Source organism: Artemia sp. Qi Xiang Cuo, chromosome 11, assembly GCF_049724085.1.
Source record: "Artemia sp. Qi Xiang Cuo chromosome 11, ASM4972408v1, whole genome shotgun sequence".
In the NCBI taxonomy this organism is placed as follows: Eukaryota; Metazoa; Arthropoda; class Branchiopoda; order Anostraca; family Artemiidae; genus Artemia; species Artemia sp. Qi Xiang Cuo.
In genome coordinates this window covers 48,075,642-48,091,632 of record NC_142804.1, presented here as the reverse complement: position 1 = coordinate 48,091,632, position 15,991 = coordinate 48,075,642, and the positions used below count along the sequence as shown (strand labels likewise).

The 15,991-nt window shown below is 33.2% G+C and overlaps 1 protein-coding gene across 1 annotated transcript in view; it reads right to left on the bottom strand.

Moving 5' to 3' along the window:
* Positions 1-4,010: 4,010 nt before the first annotated feature.
* The window catches only part of LOC148947070 (uncharacterized), a 67,316-nt gene continuing 55,335 nt past the window's right edge, over positions 4,011-15,991 (bottom strand). Inside the window, exons 28-34 of the mRNA XM_089096858.1 lie at positions 15,222-15,423; positions 13,500-13,640; positions 11,525-11,807; positions 9,335-9,714; positions 7,500-7,768; positions 5,844-6,003; positions 4,011-4,398 (exon numbers count right to left, since the gene is read on the bottom strand). Of these exons, the coding sequence (XP_088952984.1) occupies positions 4,255-4,398; positions 5,844-6,003; positions 7,500-7,768; positions 9,335-9,714; positions 11,525-11,807; positions 13,500-13,640; positions 15,222-15,423 (1,579 nt within the window). The 3' untranslated portion in view covers positions 4,011-4,254. The remainder of the gene's footprint in view (positions 4,399-5,843; positions 6,004-7,499; positions 7,769-9,334; positions 9,715-11,524; positions 11,808-13,499; positions 13,641-15,221; positions 15,424-15,991) is intronic.

The window sequence follows — 15,991 nt, the reverse complement described above, 5'->3', positions numbered from 1 at the left end:
GGCAAAACCCAAGCGTCGCTTTATATCTTTCGAGTAGCCATTTGTGATGTCATCCCCCTCCCTAGGTAAACAAGGTGATCAACCCAGTCGATTTCCTCGTACTGAATAGTAACGTTAGTGTGAGAGGGACTTTTGTCCGTGTGCCACGCTATTCCAATCTTCTTGGTCTTCCTGGTGTTTTCTTCATTTTAAAGGGATCGTCGCATAGTGTTTGCACTGCTGCATCGTCGGTAGTGCATCGATAGCTGCATCGTCGGTAGTGTTTGCACTGGCTTGGAGCCCCTCTATTTTTCCATTCAGACGACTAACGTCATCAGCGTATGCAAGTAGGTCGAATAGATATCCCCTTTAGATTACTCCCGTTGCATTAGAGACAAGTACCAGTATATCATTCTGGACTAGGCTAAACAGAGTGGATGAGAGAAGCCATTCTTGAAAAACGCCTCTAGAGGTAGAAAACTCTTCAGTAAATCCTTCACTATTCTGCATCATGCTTCTCCCCTTCTTGTACGTACTCCTTATAATGCCAGTATTATCAATTTCTACCGTGTGCCAAGATATACTTGGCACAAGGAGGGTTTCGTTGTGCCTCCGTTTTGCAAAAAATGCCATAACAAACCCTCGGACGGCAAGTATTTTCCCCAAACGTCACTCCCCATCCAGAATATGGCCGCCTCGAGCTGTTTCTGAGCCCATCCCTGCTTTGTCCCCCATTCGCTGCGTTACTTTCAGATACGAAAGAACTTTTATCCCCTTCATTACAGATAAAATTAATAAAATGTCTCAATAGTTTCTTTTTTTTTTCCTCTTTTTTTTTTTATTAGCTGATGGTACTGCCCAGGTTCTTGCACTCTTTTGCTTGCCCCCCCCCTTTCCTGACCAGGTTTTATTGTTTTTAACTCTTTTATTGTTTTAATGTAGTTTAATTGATGAAACTTTATTAGTATCACTTTTAATTTAAATTAATTTATGTCTCGTTCTAAGTTTAGTTTGACCAGTTTTTAATTCATTTATGTCTCGCTCTAAGTTTATTTTGACCAATTTTTGTTTTTTTTTAATTTTTTAATTGACTTTTTACAGTTTTAATTATTGACTTTTAAATGATGTTCATTATGGTTTTCTCTATTTCGTTGTTGTTCTTTGCATTTTTAGTGTAACCATTTATTTGTTGTCGACTCCAAAGTCCGAATTCGGCCCTTTGTGGGCTTGTGATAGCGATTTTTTTGAAATAAATATCTTATCTTATCTTATACCAGAGACCACGTCGCCAGATCAGGTCGAATGCTTGCTTGCTTGATGACTTATTTGATAACAAATATTTGAGCTATGTTGGATCTGTTCTGAAGGAATCCAGCTTGATACTCAGATATTACATGTCTTGCCATGTTTCTTATGCGATCTAGGAGTATTTTGGCGATGATTTTGGTGGGTTGGCAAGTAAGTGATTTGGGTCTGTAATTGTTTCAATAACTTTTTGATCCTTTCTCATGCAAGAGAACTATGACAGATGTCGTCTAGAATTCATGGTAGTATTTTGTTTACCACACAGCTGATACTATTCTATGTTAAAGATCAATAGCGACGTTATGTTCTGCTTTGAGTAATTCTGCTTGCATGCCTTATATTCCAGGTGCTTTATTGGACTTAAGAGATTTTACTGTTGCTTCCACCTCGGACTTTAGAACACAATCACAATAGAACTTTAGGACACAATCAATCAAAAAGAAGGCTCTGTGGACATGCAACACCGTAATTAGTAAATATAAGCCATCCTAAACAAAAAAAAATAAGAACACCTCAAACCTAATGAGTTATGCCAAAATTGATAATCTCATATGTCGGTGACTCTCAGCCAATCGTCAATTTTCAGCTCTGCAAATAGTTGTGCTACATTAGACAACATAGATTTTATCTCACAGATTGGATGAAACTTTCAGGAATCGTTTTCTTTTTTTGGGAGGGGATGGAGTTAGATGACTTCCTATTTCATGTTTGGGGAAGGGGCCAAATATTTTTCATTGGTCCACACAAAAGAACATAGGCTACAGTTTTGTTTCTTTTCTGAGCCTGTCGTCTCACCACCTCTGCTCTTTTGGTTTTCACAAGCTCGTAAACCTCTATTTTCATAAAATACAGTACCTGGTTAACATAACTTTAAATTTTACTTTTATTGTTACTTCTAAAGTGATACCGTATTTTCTTCGATGATATTCTTTTTGGTCGATGGGTAAGTTACATGTCATCTTTTCTTTATTCTTCCCTAGATTGATTACGTGTTTACTTACTTAATTGAGTACTTAATTTCGTGTAATCGCTTAGCCTCAGAAGTCATACAATGGACTCGCGTCGGGTTTAATATGAGGGGTTCACTATTACTGAGAGCCATATCAATTTGATGATATTTTTAAAGTACCAATACCCCAAAAAAGGGGCTGCAGTAATACAAAAGACGATTTATCATAATTTGTCAAAGTTAGATTAGAAGCATACTGTCATAAATTTAACTAGCTCTTTTGACTGATCTACTCAGTTTTTGGTATCTTATTAAGTTTTCTAGATACGTAGAAATTCCTGTATTTTCCGAAACACAATATAGCCCCTTAAATCAGCATCAGAAATAGTTAGAAAACATACAGTTTTGTATCAAGATTATTTTAAGTCAATCTTTGAAGAATAAATGATTATTGTACAAATAACTGCTTGTTAATAAAGATTAACATATTTTTTAGTTTTCTGTTTTCATTTAAAATTTGTATTCTGAATAAGACAAATTTTGAGCTACTACAGCTATATTGTCCACTGTCTCCATGAAGTAATTTTTTTTTTTTTTTTTTTTATTGAATGATTCAGTCGTTCCTAAAACGCTAAAATATCTGATTTGCATTTATGACATTGATTTTTTGTTTGTTTCAGGTTTAGTTTAGGTTAATTCTACTATAATTGATATAAATTGATTATTATTAATTAGCGTGGAATACACCACGGCCCTCCAAAATACGTTCATGAAGCAATTTTAGTTGTTTTTGTTTGCTGACATATCTGATTTCTATCAATACCATTGATTTCCTTTTTCCACTTCTATTTTAAGGTTGTTTTACCGTTATTCTTATATTAAGTTAATTTTACCGTTATTTTACTTTAAGTTAGTTTTACCGTTATTTTATTTTAAGTTAACTTTACCGTTATTTTTATTTTAATTAAATTTTACCGTTATTTTTATTTTAAATTAATTTTACTATGAGTGTTGTAGGTTGATGATAATTCATCATTGTTGAGCATATCAATGGCTCTGGAAAATATTAATATATTCATGGAGTAATTTCAGTTTTTTTTTATTTACTGATATATTTTAGTTGTTTGGTGTTCTAAAAATATATGACATCCATTCATAGCATTGACCTCCATATTTCACGTTAATTTTAAGTTGACTTTACCATAATTTTAGTTTTATATTAAGTTAATTTTACTATGAGTGATGTAAGTTGGTGATAATTAATACGCATTGAACACACCAAAGGTTCTGGGAAATACTAATGTCCATGCATGTATAATGAAATTTCATTGAAATTGCTCATGAAGCAATTTCAGCTGTATCTGTTTGCTGACATATTTCAGTAACTCCTGGTGCTAAAAAAATACCTGATTTCCCTTTATAGCATTAAATTCATTATTTCAAGTTTATTTTCAGTTAATTTTACCATGGTTATTATAAACTGATGATCATTAAGCAACGGGAAACGCACCCACTTCTGCTGCCCTAAACCTCGTATCGATACCTAAATTTCAAATTTGTGTTACGGACTGACCTCATTTCAGCTCAACACGTGAAGTCCATAGTAGAACTAATATAACATGGTATAATTGTAAAACCTATTATCGACGCTCAGCAGAAAAAGGAATGCCGAAGAAGGGAAGAAAACGAACTGCGATTTTGTCGAAGCAAGAAAAAATTAGGTACTAGGTTTTGGCTGAGGACGGCTGAATAGCTACGGAAAATATATAGTCAGTGCTTCTAAAACTAACATTTTTATTTTTCCTTCTGCAAAGTGCTAACAAAAATATGTCTATTTGCGTGCCATCTATTTACAACGTGATTTATCTGGCAAGGTTTACACAACAGGTCACAAACTATCAGCCTTAAATAATGCACTCATCCAACTCCGAACAGTCTGACTTCGACTCTGATTCACCTTTCCACTAATAAACTACTACTAGACTACGAACTACTCTTGGACTACGTGACTACGGATTCAATTAAGCCTCAACGCAGCTGGTGGGGATGACAAACACTTCGTTAGAATGAGCCTCTCGATCCCGAAGTTCACTCAAGGGTCGAGTGAAAAGCTCTTCAGAAAGCTTTTCTGAAAGTCGTCCCTTTTGGAGACAATGGAGACCAACCTAAAAGAAAAACACAGTGTCAAATGAAACCGAAAACACATTAATAAAATAAATAAATTTAAAGCATTATGTATAAATAAAACCAAAAGAAAATAAATACAATTGAAAGTAAAAAAAGAACCTCAGAAGACTTCTAAAAAGCGTTCGTTTATTTCATATTGTCATAGTATGTCTATGTTCCTATAATTATAACTTAAGCTGCCAGTACAAAGATGAAGAGGGGGATTACTTGGTTCCCCTCGTCTATACTGGGGGGAACCCTGGATCGACCAATAGGCCCTCTAGGCCCGAGCTTAGGGGCACACAATGCCAGGGGCGCAATAAATTATCACTTTCTTAACAAAAACTGGACTTCTGAGATTCACCGTCAAAGTGCCAGGTGCACTCCGCCGCTGCACTGCCTATTCACACAAAAGTGATTTTAAAACATCACAGAAACTCCGTGGCCACTTATAGACTGTCGGGTGTGTACCAAAAATGACAATTGGGAGCTTTAAATAACTTCATTATTTCACTAGTTTTGGCTCATCAGTTGTGTCGTGTTCAGTGCTTTAACAATCTGCAAGCTTCCGGGAATTTGCCAAAAAATCTCACAAGAACGGAGCGCAAAAACGCTTGGGCCTAGGAACGTCAAAGCTTTAAATTTGCTCCTGACTGGGAGCCGTTATAGGGCGATATATATTTTATTGATGCTTTTTGGAAGGTTAGAAACCTTCCCAGTTTTCTCAGTCCATGAATGCCGTTTGACAGCTATCAGGTTGACTAGAATGACATCTACGATTATTAATCCAAATCTGCACGAAATACTGCTTTCTTTTTCGTCACCATTTTTATAACGTAGTCGCTTTCAAGTATAGAAATTTTAGTAGAATTATAACAACTACATCTGTATGTGTTTTTTTATGTTAACCATTTATATATATATATATATATATATATATATATATATATATATATATATATATATATATATATATATATATATATATATATATATATATATATATTATATATTATATATATATATATATATATATATATATATATATATATATATATTTATATATTTATATATATATATATATATATATATATATATATATATATATATATATATATATATATATATATATATATATATTTTTTTTTTTTTTTTTCCTCACAGGTCCCATAGAGCTAACGAGTTTTATGTATCTTGTTCCCTGTTTTTTTTTTTTTTTTTTTTTTTTACTAATATATTAATTATCTTTCTAAAAACAAAATCCTTTTTCATTTTCATGTATGCATAAATTCGCATTTAGAAAAACCCCTTCACAAACACTCGGCAAAAGGTAAAATACATAAAATATAAAAATTTGAAAATTCAGGCCAGAATATAAAATTCTTTGAAAATCAAACCAAGCCCAAGCCTTTTTTTAAAAAAAAGAAAGAAATGTTTTACTTACTCGTTTCTCAATGGTGTTAACAGCTCTACATCCAGATCGACACTCGGGTAAAGTGACGGTAGTGAAGCATTTTGTTCCAGCTCGGGTTGCAGCCCTGTTTCTAAATGTCATACACCCGCTTGATCCTCCCATTCTCGATGCAGAGGTTAAGAGAGGACTTCTAGAAAGACAAGTTGTTAATATTTGGTTAGAGAGGACGATATCTGCACCATTATGTCATTGATTTTACACCAATAGGGCCTAAGTAATGCATTAAAATAAGGCCTAAGTAATACATTAAAAGATCGTAGAAAATGGTTTTTCCGATTAAAAAACCGATTAATTTCTGATTAGTTAATAACGGTTTTCCGTAAAAAAGAATGGGCAACTTATAAGAATGTAAAAAAAAATCCTTAAAAGGGTGTAAAAAATCCTTAAAAGAGTGTAAGTGTAAAGAGTGTAAAGTGTAAAAAAAAATCCTTTTACACTTAGAAGTAGTATATAAAAAAAAATCATCAGCGCCATCTAGTGTTTGGCGTTACTTTGCATTTTTTTTTCAAGCTTCGTAATTGTGTTTTCTTTCCAGAACTGAGATGAAACACTTATTACTACACAATTTTGTCACTTACAATAATATAAATAATTTTGCCTTCATACTACACTGGAAATGCCGAGAAACACCAAATGCTAGATGGGATTATGACTTATTTGTTGACACAAGGGCCAGTTTCAACTTTTATCATTTGTACTACACTCTAAAGGGTATATTAAATTATACATCATTTAGATAGTGCTAAAAAGTAACTTTTTTTAAATTATATAGTCTTGTAAATTAAAGGCAAAGAAAAAAAAAAGAAAAAACAATTAAATCAGGGACACCTTTCAATGGTGAGTGGGGAGTGATCAAAAAGGAACTTTAGTCTACTGGTTTACAGAAAGTTGGAGTAAATCTTTGCTAATAATTTATCAACAAGAAGACAATCTATTTTGTGCAATATATTACACTTTGCCTAATTTTTATCATACAACGTCTTTGGAGTTAATAAGTGAAACAATTAGGTTGGCAGGAAATTATTACGGATTCATCTACGGATTTTAGGTTTAAATTTAACTTCGTTAAGTACTAGCTTAGGTACCGTTTATATCATGTGTGTTGGAATATTGATTTTTTGGTAGATATCGATTTTGTTTTTTCAGGAAAGTGATTTTGTGGAAAATTATAATTATAGAAAAGTGTATTTCTGGAAAGTTAAAACAACCTACATGTTGAGATTGATCCAAAAATGGTAAATTTTACTTCTACAGAGTTAAACACTAATTTTTCCGGATGTAAAGAAATTAGAAATTGAGAATTAAAAAAAAAAATATCCCAGTCCCAAATTTGATAGAATTCATTGGTATACAAATTTAAAAAAGAGTTTGAATTAATTTTCAAGCCTGCTTCGTCCCCAAATTAGCCACACCCCACCTAGAATTTATTTTCCTAGACTAAAGAGTTCGTTAAAATAAATCTTGAGGAGATATTCGAGTCAACAATCTGAAATATCTGTCGAGACATTCTCTAGATAGGTCGACATAAGAAGGGATTATTATTAACTGTTAGTCTAGAATTTTAATTTAAATAATTAAATTTAATTTAAGTCGCTACGAAACAATTGTCTAACAACAGAATCTTACCCGATTTTAACGCCATCTGTTTTAATAGTTCTAGCAAGTCCACTATATGGAACATTTCTAAGACTCTGTTCCTCTTCTCGAATAGCCTCTTCTTGAACTTTTTCATATTCCATGGGGTTGCACTTTCGGGGTGATTTGAGCATGTAAGCAGCAACTAGATGACGTCCAGATGAGAGAGTGGTACCCCTTGGTCCTTCGAGATCACCAACAACTTCATCGTCACTGTTACCACAGACACCACATACTTTGCCACGTAGCCAGCCAACACCCTGTGTAGAAATTTCACTAAATAACGATTTTTAAAATCGAAAGTTCTTTTTTGGGGTGTGGATATTTCGTCAGCTTTTAACTTACTTGCAGTGATTTTTTCGGTTTCTAGCAAAGCTGGATTTTGCAAATTTTTACTAGATGCGACTTCCAGAACTGATTCTTAAATTCTTGTTTCAAGGTTGCATTTGAGGAAAAAAGATGATCATGTTAAAACTAATATAAGAAATCTAATTAGAATTACAATTAAATTAATTAGATGATTTCCTTTCGTAAAATTTGGTAGAAAATACATTAATAATAAACGTTTTCTTCACGATTCTTTGAAGAGTTATTTTCTCGAATTAAAAATAATAGCATAGTTATCAGTTTCTTTAAAAGATCATCGTTGATCTCACGCAAGGATTGAGTACTTATAGAGGTAAAGGTGCATAACTGAGGAAATTCTATGCCTTAAAATCATTCTGCGGGCCTCAGCGTCGGCTGAAAGTTTCAAAGACACATGGCCCATTGGCAAATTCTCCCAGGGACTAGCCACCATCTAAAATTATTGAGAATCTGTAGTTAGAGTAAAAAATTTGATTTAAAAGACATTGAAATTCTACGTCCCCTGTGTCTGCAAGATTTTAAATCAAAGCGGATAGATTCACAAGGAACTTACCAAAGCTGTCAAACTGTTAAAATGATATTTTCTTTGAGCATATATATAAAATTTTCCTAACAGGTATTCTAGAAGTTTTTAAGGACTGTCCTTCCTGAGCTTCAAAAAGAAGATTCTGCTCCATTTAACCAAAAAGTCAAAATTCCCACTTTCTAATGACACGAGTTTCATTAGAACTGAACATACGTATCCCCGGCACAACATGGAAGAAATTAAATGGTTTTTCTAAGATTTCCAGGAAAGTAAAAGTCGGCTTTTAGTTTTCCATCTTTTATTTAGATAAATTTTCCAAGCTCTACACGTTATAACAAGACCGCCCAGTCAATTCTAAATAGTTTGGCCACACAGACTAAAAATTTTCTTATAATGGATGAGATAGGGCGATCCTTCAAGGCATCGAATCCCCTTAAACAACCAATAAAATGCAAAATTTTGGATATGAAAATTTATGTTTTATATTAAAGAAGATATTCTACAATAGATTTGGATATTTACGTCACTGATAGATCTAGAAAGCATTACTTAATTAGTTTTTAATCTAGATCTCATATTTTATTTGTCATCTAGAGTTTATTGTTTTCTTTACTATATTTAGCAGCCAAAATCCGACTAATTTTATCGTGTGGATAAAAATTACTAATCAGAATTAACTATTGCGGAACACCATTTGCATTAAATTCAGAATTAAATTTGGCTATGGGGTAAATTGCATTAATAATATTCTAAATACTTCTAATTATCAACTTCTAAAATTGTATCAAGACTAGATGACAATAGTTGTTAACAAAAAAGTAAAATTGAAATGAATGTGGTAAATATCAGTAAAAAACTTGTAGTAACAACATTAGCTGGTAAGTATCACAAAGATAAAAAACCAGTTCAAAGGAGAAAAAAAAAGACGACCTACCCAAACAAGAATCTTGGAAGGACTGACAGAAATCTTAATATTAAGCTTCTGTCCTAAGCATTCAATAAACCCATCTCTTGTCTTCTTCATCGAGATCATTGGCAAGCCATATTCGTCTTTCACAATAACCCACTTATCTTCTGCAACAGTGTATTCCTGTCCATTAACAACCACCTTGTTTGTGGATGGATCCACAACAATTTTGTCGTTTTGGGTAATAATTGTGGCAATTTTGGTTCCGGCTTCTTCTCTACCTAAGAGAGCCACATGATTGCGTCCAGAGCAGTCTTTAGCGATGACGTGGTCGCAGTCAGAAAGAGGGGCGTCAAAGATGACGTTGTCAAATGTGGAAACCTTAGTGTTTTCAACGGCACACATGCCTAAAGAGAAAAAAAATAAGTATAGAATCAACTGATGCGGTTTGAAGGGCCCTAAAGATGGACTAAGAACAATTTGATAGGTAAGTGAAGATACGGAAATTTGTATCTCTAGCAAAATTGAGAGCCGAGTAGGCCTGTTGTCACAAATGACAAAATTGAACCGAAAGGACATGTCATGGAGGAAGGTGAAGAATTGCGAGGCTTTGGGCCTTAACAAAATAAAATAAATCTTTTTTAGGCTTAGCGGAAGGGGCGTTTTGGATATTAACTTGGGGCTTAAACTTAAAAATGTAGAACGAAGATATGGGTTGTGGCTTTAAAAATATTAAACTCAAATTTAAATCTATTTAAAAATTATTCATCAAAGTTTGGGATGCCACCAGAAATAAAAATTGGTTTTTCACTATATCATAATTAAACAGATTTTTGGTTGTTTGAATCCATAAATGTAAACATGTGCTGTCACTTCAATTCCAGCTTATTTACAACTATACAAAGATAATACACTCCAATAAATGAATATATAACAGAAGAAAAATTGTAGGGTTGATATTGCTTACTGTTTCACAACCTTATTTTGACTTTTGAAACAGCTAGCCTTCTAGACCTTGGACTCTGGATCCCAAAGCCTTTTAAAAAGAAGCACAACATACTACGGAGACAAAAAAAAGAAAGAAAAAGTATATTTTATCCTGCTAAGCTTTAGAGTCGTGATTCCCAACGTGGGGCACGCCTCACCATGGGAATATTTCGGTGGGTACGTGCCGGCATTTCGAGCAGGACGTGCACCCTTCGGCTGACAACACTCTAGTCTTAATTTAAAAAAAAACAGACATTTTCCATGTAAATGACGTCACATTCACATGCATTTAAAGAGCAAAACAGATACATGATAATGTTGTAACAACGTCATGCATTGTCTGAAAGGTGTTGTATACACACAAAAATTTTCATTCGCATAAAACACACCTAGAGGACGATTCGAAAAAAGATACCAAGTTAACGGCCTTTTAAGCTTCCTTCAGGTGAATACGGTAAAATTTGGGGTAACAAAATTCAAACATCACGAGGGGGCATAAGGATTTAGGAAATGCCTAGGTGGGGTATGGCCCAAAATCGGTTAGGAACCACTGCTTTAAAGTTTTACCAAAAACGTTAGATGGAACCGCCAAAATAAATCCACAGCAGAGAATTTTAATGGTACTGTTAAATTCAAATTTTATATTAAAACAACGTTCCTCAAAGCCGAAAGGTTTCAATACTTTCTATACTTTCAATAAACTGATTAGTAATAATCTCAACCAAGTTGCCATTTTAGGAGGGGGGGGGGCGATTACTCCCTAAATTTTGAGAAATACCCTTTCTTTGTGTTTTCATTGAAAAAAAAAATATCAAAACTGTCTCCCTCCTCGGTTTTGAGAAAAAGCTTTTTAATATCTTTATTTTAAAAAATTGAAAATGTGCTTTAACCTTCCCTAAATTTACCTAAGTTGGCATTACTGAATCTCAATCTAAAAGGTAGGAATTAAATAAAGACATTAATATTACTACTACTGCTAATTCAATGCAACATCAATCTGCCTGAGGCCAAAACAGCCGCGCAGTCTCCCTCACCCCGACCTATTCAAACATTAATTTTTAGTCCCTCCCAAAAATTCTTAACTTCCTTTCTTACGAAATCTACCTGTCGTATTTGGGGCCGTCCTGCTTTTCGTATGGCCCAAAATGAACGGCCGAAAAGTACATTTTTGGGAATTTTGGCAAAATAAGTGCAAATACTGAAGACTAAGAGGAATGAAAAATAACTTACTGACAGTGTCCATATGGTTAGCAATAAACGGCAGTCTAACATTAACTGGTACAAGCGTCTTCACGACGGGTCCAACAGGAACGCCTGTGAAAAATATGTTCGAATTTTGTTTGAAAATCTTCAGGCTCATGGTTTCTTCTGCCTCAGGTTGTGCTCTAAAGACAAGTTTGACCTTGTTCTTAGGGTTTTTGACATCAACACTGTCGCGTGACATATATCTACCACCAATATAGGTTAGGTAGTCTTGTATCTTATGGCTTGTATTGGCAACGAAATCTGGAACCTGAAATAAGAATTCGATTATTAAGTTGGTAAAAATTCAAAATTCTTGAACTATACACATAATATAGGAGTTGCTCCATTTTAAGATCTATAAACCAATCAATGGAGAAAATTGAAAAGAAGGTATGCCTGCATCGCTGGTTTTGAATATAATGTATCATTCATTTAGCAAAGTAATAATTCTTTTGTATACATTTTGTTTTACTAGATCAGTAAACTAGTTGAAATAATACATTTTCTGTTTGCTAGTTTTTTTTTAATGGAGCATTTGTTCCAGTGAATTTAGTTCGGAGATAGCCATGTCGGCCTTTAGACTGCTTAGTATTCAATTTTCTTTTTTGTCATTTTAGATTTTTTTTTAATTTTTAGCTAATCTAATTTTCAAAAGAATAAAACAAAAAATTCATCAATCAGAAAAGTGCCAAAAAAGCATTTTGTTATGCATTCGAATTTTGAACTATTTATGAAACTAAAGGGTAAGTATCAAACATAGTCAGATACGGAGAGTCAATTCTCTGTGTTAAAAAGAAAAACACTAGCTATCCAGCGACAGATCTAAGAATAATTTTGCCAGTGTTGTCACGCGAATAAATTTCGGCTACTAGAATGACTTTTCTATGAGAAACATAAGATAATAATTCTGAAAACTATTCCTCTACGCATCCCTCGTTTTAAGGATTTTTTTTTTTTGAAGCCAATGTAATCGATCAAGTACTTTGAAACTAAAGCTATAGATAATTTCAAAACTAAAACCAGAGATCACTTAATCCTGAAGGGCTCACATGTCAGCTCTTAAAATAAAACCGAAAAACAGAAGGAGCACTAAGGGAAATCCTTAGCCCCTCCAATGATTTCAAACAGATTACATTAAATGGAATGTAATACAAAGGATAATTTAGGAACAGACTTATATTAAGCTTTAGTAATGTATATTGAAAACATTAAATAACTACGAAGTACAGCTTTGTTAAAGGCTTGTCTATGCAACAGCAATGGAGAGAGACTTGTAAAAAATCTGCAACCATTTGGAATCTGCAGCCCAAAATCCCCAAAATGAGGGTTGTCTGTCGTGACTAAGTGATTAGCACAATAGTTCAACATTGCAGTTGTATTAGGCTCGGATATAGCTGAGGCAAAAAATTTTACGAAAAAAATATATTATTATAATACAAGTAATAAAATACCTAATTCACAATATGATAAAATGATGATAATAAAGAAGTATATTTATTATGAAGCTACTTTCATAACTAGACACAAATTAATAAATATTACTTCCAAAACATCAAGAAAAGTTTAAAATAAAACGTACGTCCTAGAGAAACCAAATCTAAGAATGAACAGGCAACATTTCTTATGGCTTTTCAAATTTAACAAATATAACCATCGAACGCCATCTTTATCGCATTTGTGTCCCAAGTTTATTTTTGCCGAGAAGGGATTGGACTCATAATTTTCATCTTTGTCACATCCCATAATATTACAGCAAAATTAACTTATATTTTTAAAACTATTAATTGTATTTTCATGGGTATTTCTAACGATTTTAGGGAAAAGGGACTTCATTGTCTCAAGCACTGTCTGGGAAAAGTGTCTGGCCTCCCCCTAGCCTAAGGCTGGTGCCTATGCGGGTTTGGAGCGAAGAAATAAGGATTTTTCTGTTTCCAAAACATTGAAAATTCGAACTACTTACATCGGAAATATCAATATCGAGTTCAAGTTCGTTGAGATCAGTGGCGAGGCGACGAGCTCTTTCACATGCCTTTGAGCCTACCATCATGTCTACAATGCTCTCTTCTTTCTTACACTCTTCACTGGATGGCATCGACTGGATCTTAAAAACAGAAAACAACAATACAGCGGGTCAAGAAACAGGCATTGGCGAATGAACATACACTGTGACTATTGCCGTTGCCTTAGATGTAGTAATGAAAGGTCCGTTTTTCATTTGACGGTTTACGGACAAGACGACAAATAAATCAGCCAATTGAAAACCCTGTTTCTCTGCTGTGATGAAAAAACATTTTCCCGTATTTTCATTTAATGATTAGCTTTCCATTACCTGTATAAATGTGAAATCAAACCAAGAATAAAGATCCAATTATACTTCTTATTACTAAGGCCAGAAAAATAAACTAAAATTGTGATAATTACACTAAAAAGTCTGAGCCATGCAGTTTTTGAATAGGGAGAACCAATAGCTCAAGTAATAGAAATTAAGATTAGTTAATCAATGCAGGAAATCTTGCAGAGGTAAATTAATAGAGTATTAAAATAGACAATAAAATTTCTATAAAAGGAACTTGAAACGAGTTTCAATTAAAAGAAAGAAAACTAAAATTGAGGAATAAGAACCATGAAAATTCAATGACGAGTAAAATTGATAGAGTCAATTAGTTTTTCATCCACTTTCCTTAGCTACTTTCTGTCATTCGTTTAAAATGTAGCGACCGAATTGGTCTATAAATACTGTTCTTTATACATGCGTGTTACTTCAATCGAGTTTTCTTCTTTTTTTTTTTAGTTGGATTTTATATTAATATTTTTCATCTTTTCACCAGTATTGAGGATGGACCACTTTTGCGAAATATTTGCTACCTTTCCATTATACTGATTTTAAATAATAATTTCATTGACGTTTATTCCCCTTCTAGTTACGATTTCCCTCTTTCACCCGACGTTTTATTGCTACTTAATCAACTTTTTTTTTTTTTAAGTTGGATACAGACTTTTGACATAATATAATAAAATACTAAAAAAAAAAAAAAAAAAAATTCAATAAACAAAAGCTCACGTTTTAAACTTAAATTGCAAAACCTTAAATTAAAAAAAAAATAAATAAAAAAATTATTTTAAAATTATATCCTGAACAGAAAAGCGTAGAAAAAAACTTTAAAAGACCGCACCAAAACATTTGTTTATATACATCTTTGCTACTTTTTTTACTAGTGGAACAAAACTTCGAGGAGTGGGGGGAGGGGAGGTCAAAACTGGGTACCCCCCCCCCCCCCTGGATGCTTGGTCTTGAATACCAGGCTCTGCTTTTTTCAGTTGTCAATATCTTGGTTTCTTCAATTTATTTCATGAAGTGTTAAATACCTGATGACATACATCGAACAGAATAAAATAAGAGGAAAGAAGAGGAAATATAGAGGTGAAATGTGAAAATATTTCAAAGTAAAATTTTCAATTAACTAAATTCTAAAATTAGAACTTTACGGCCTTTTTCATAGCCTTATTACGAAGAGGAGGGATATTCCGATGGCTTCTCTATTTCCTTCCAAAGTAATAAAAAAGTAAACAAAAAAAATAAATTAGAGCCGAGGGGAGATAGAGGTAAAATATAAATGGTATAGTAAACAATATTAAAAATTTTAAAGCAAGATAAAAAAAATAAGATAAAGAAACAAAATACCTCGCTTAAGAACTCTGGGCTTCTTGTTAGTTTACCATCAACATCAAGTACAATCTTGCTCGGCTTATCACAATTATTTCCATATCCCATTTTAATGTCAATGTTTGTATCGATATTTGTGCTCAAGTAATATTCTCTCTTCAAAGACTCAAGTTTTGGCCACTCAATCTCACTGTCAAGGCAGAATTTACTTCCACGACTCCTGGAAGAAAAGAATAAGTTACGACTTGCAAAAAAGGGTCAAAGAATATGGGAAATTTCCAAAAGAGGGAATTTAATTTCCTTCCTGAGAAATAACAACAGATATTATATTTCATTGACAATCAATGACACCCAAATGTCAATCAAGTAGTGTGAGACACTGATAAGAAAGGAAACTCAGGTTCGTCACTGAGAAAAAACTACGATCATTGTCTTGTAAAGATAACCAATGACATTCAAATGACAATCGAATAGTATAGGAGACTGATAAAAAACAAATTTAAACTTATCCCTGAGAAATAACTACTGACATTATCTTGCATTGACAATCAATGATAATCAAATGACATTCAAATTGTATGAGAAACTAATAAAAAAGAAGATTCTGGTTTGTCTCTAAGAAATAGCTACGGGCATTGCCTTGCATTGATAATCAATGGCATTTAAATGAAAGTCAAATGGTATGAAATACTGATGAGACGAAATTCAGGTTAGTTTCTGGGAAATAGCTACGTATATTATATTGTATTGACAATCAATCACATTCAAATGTCAATCAACTAGCATGG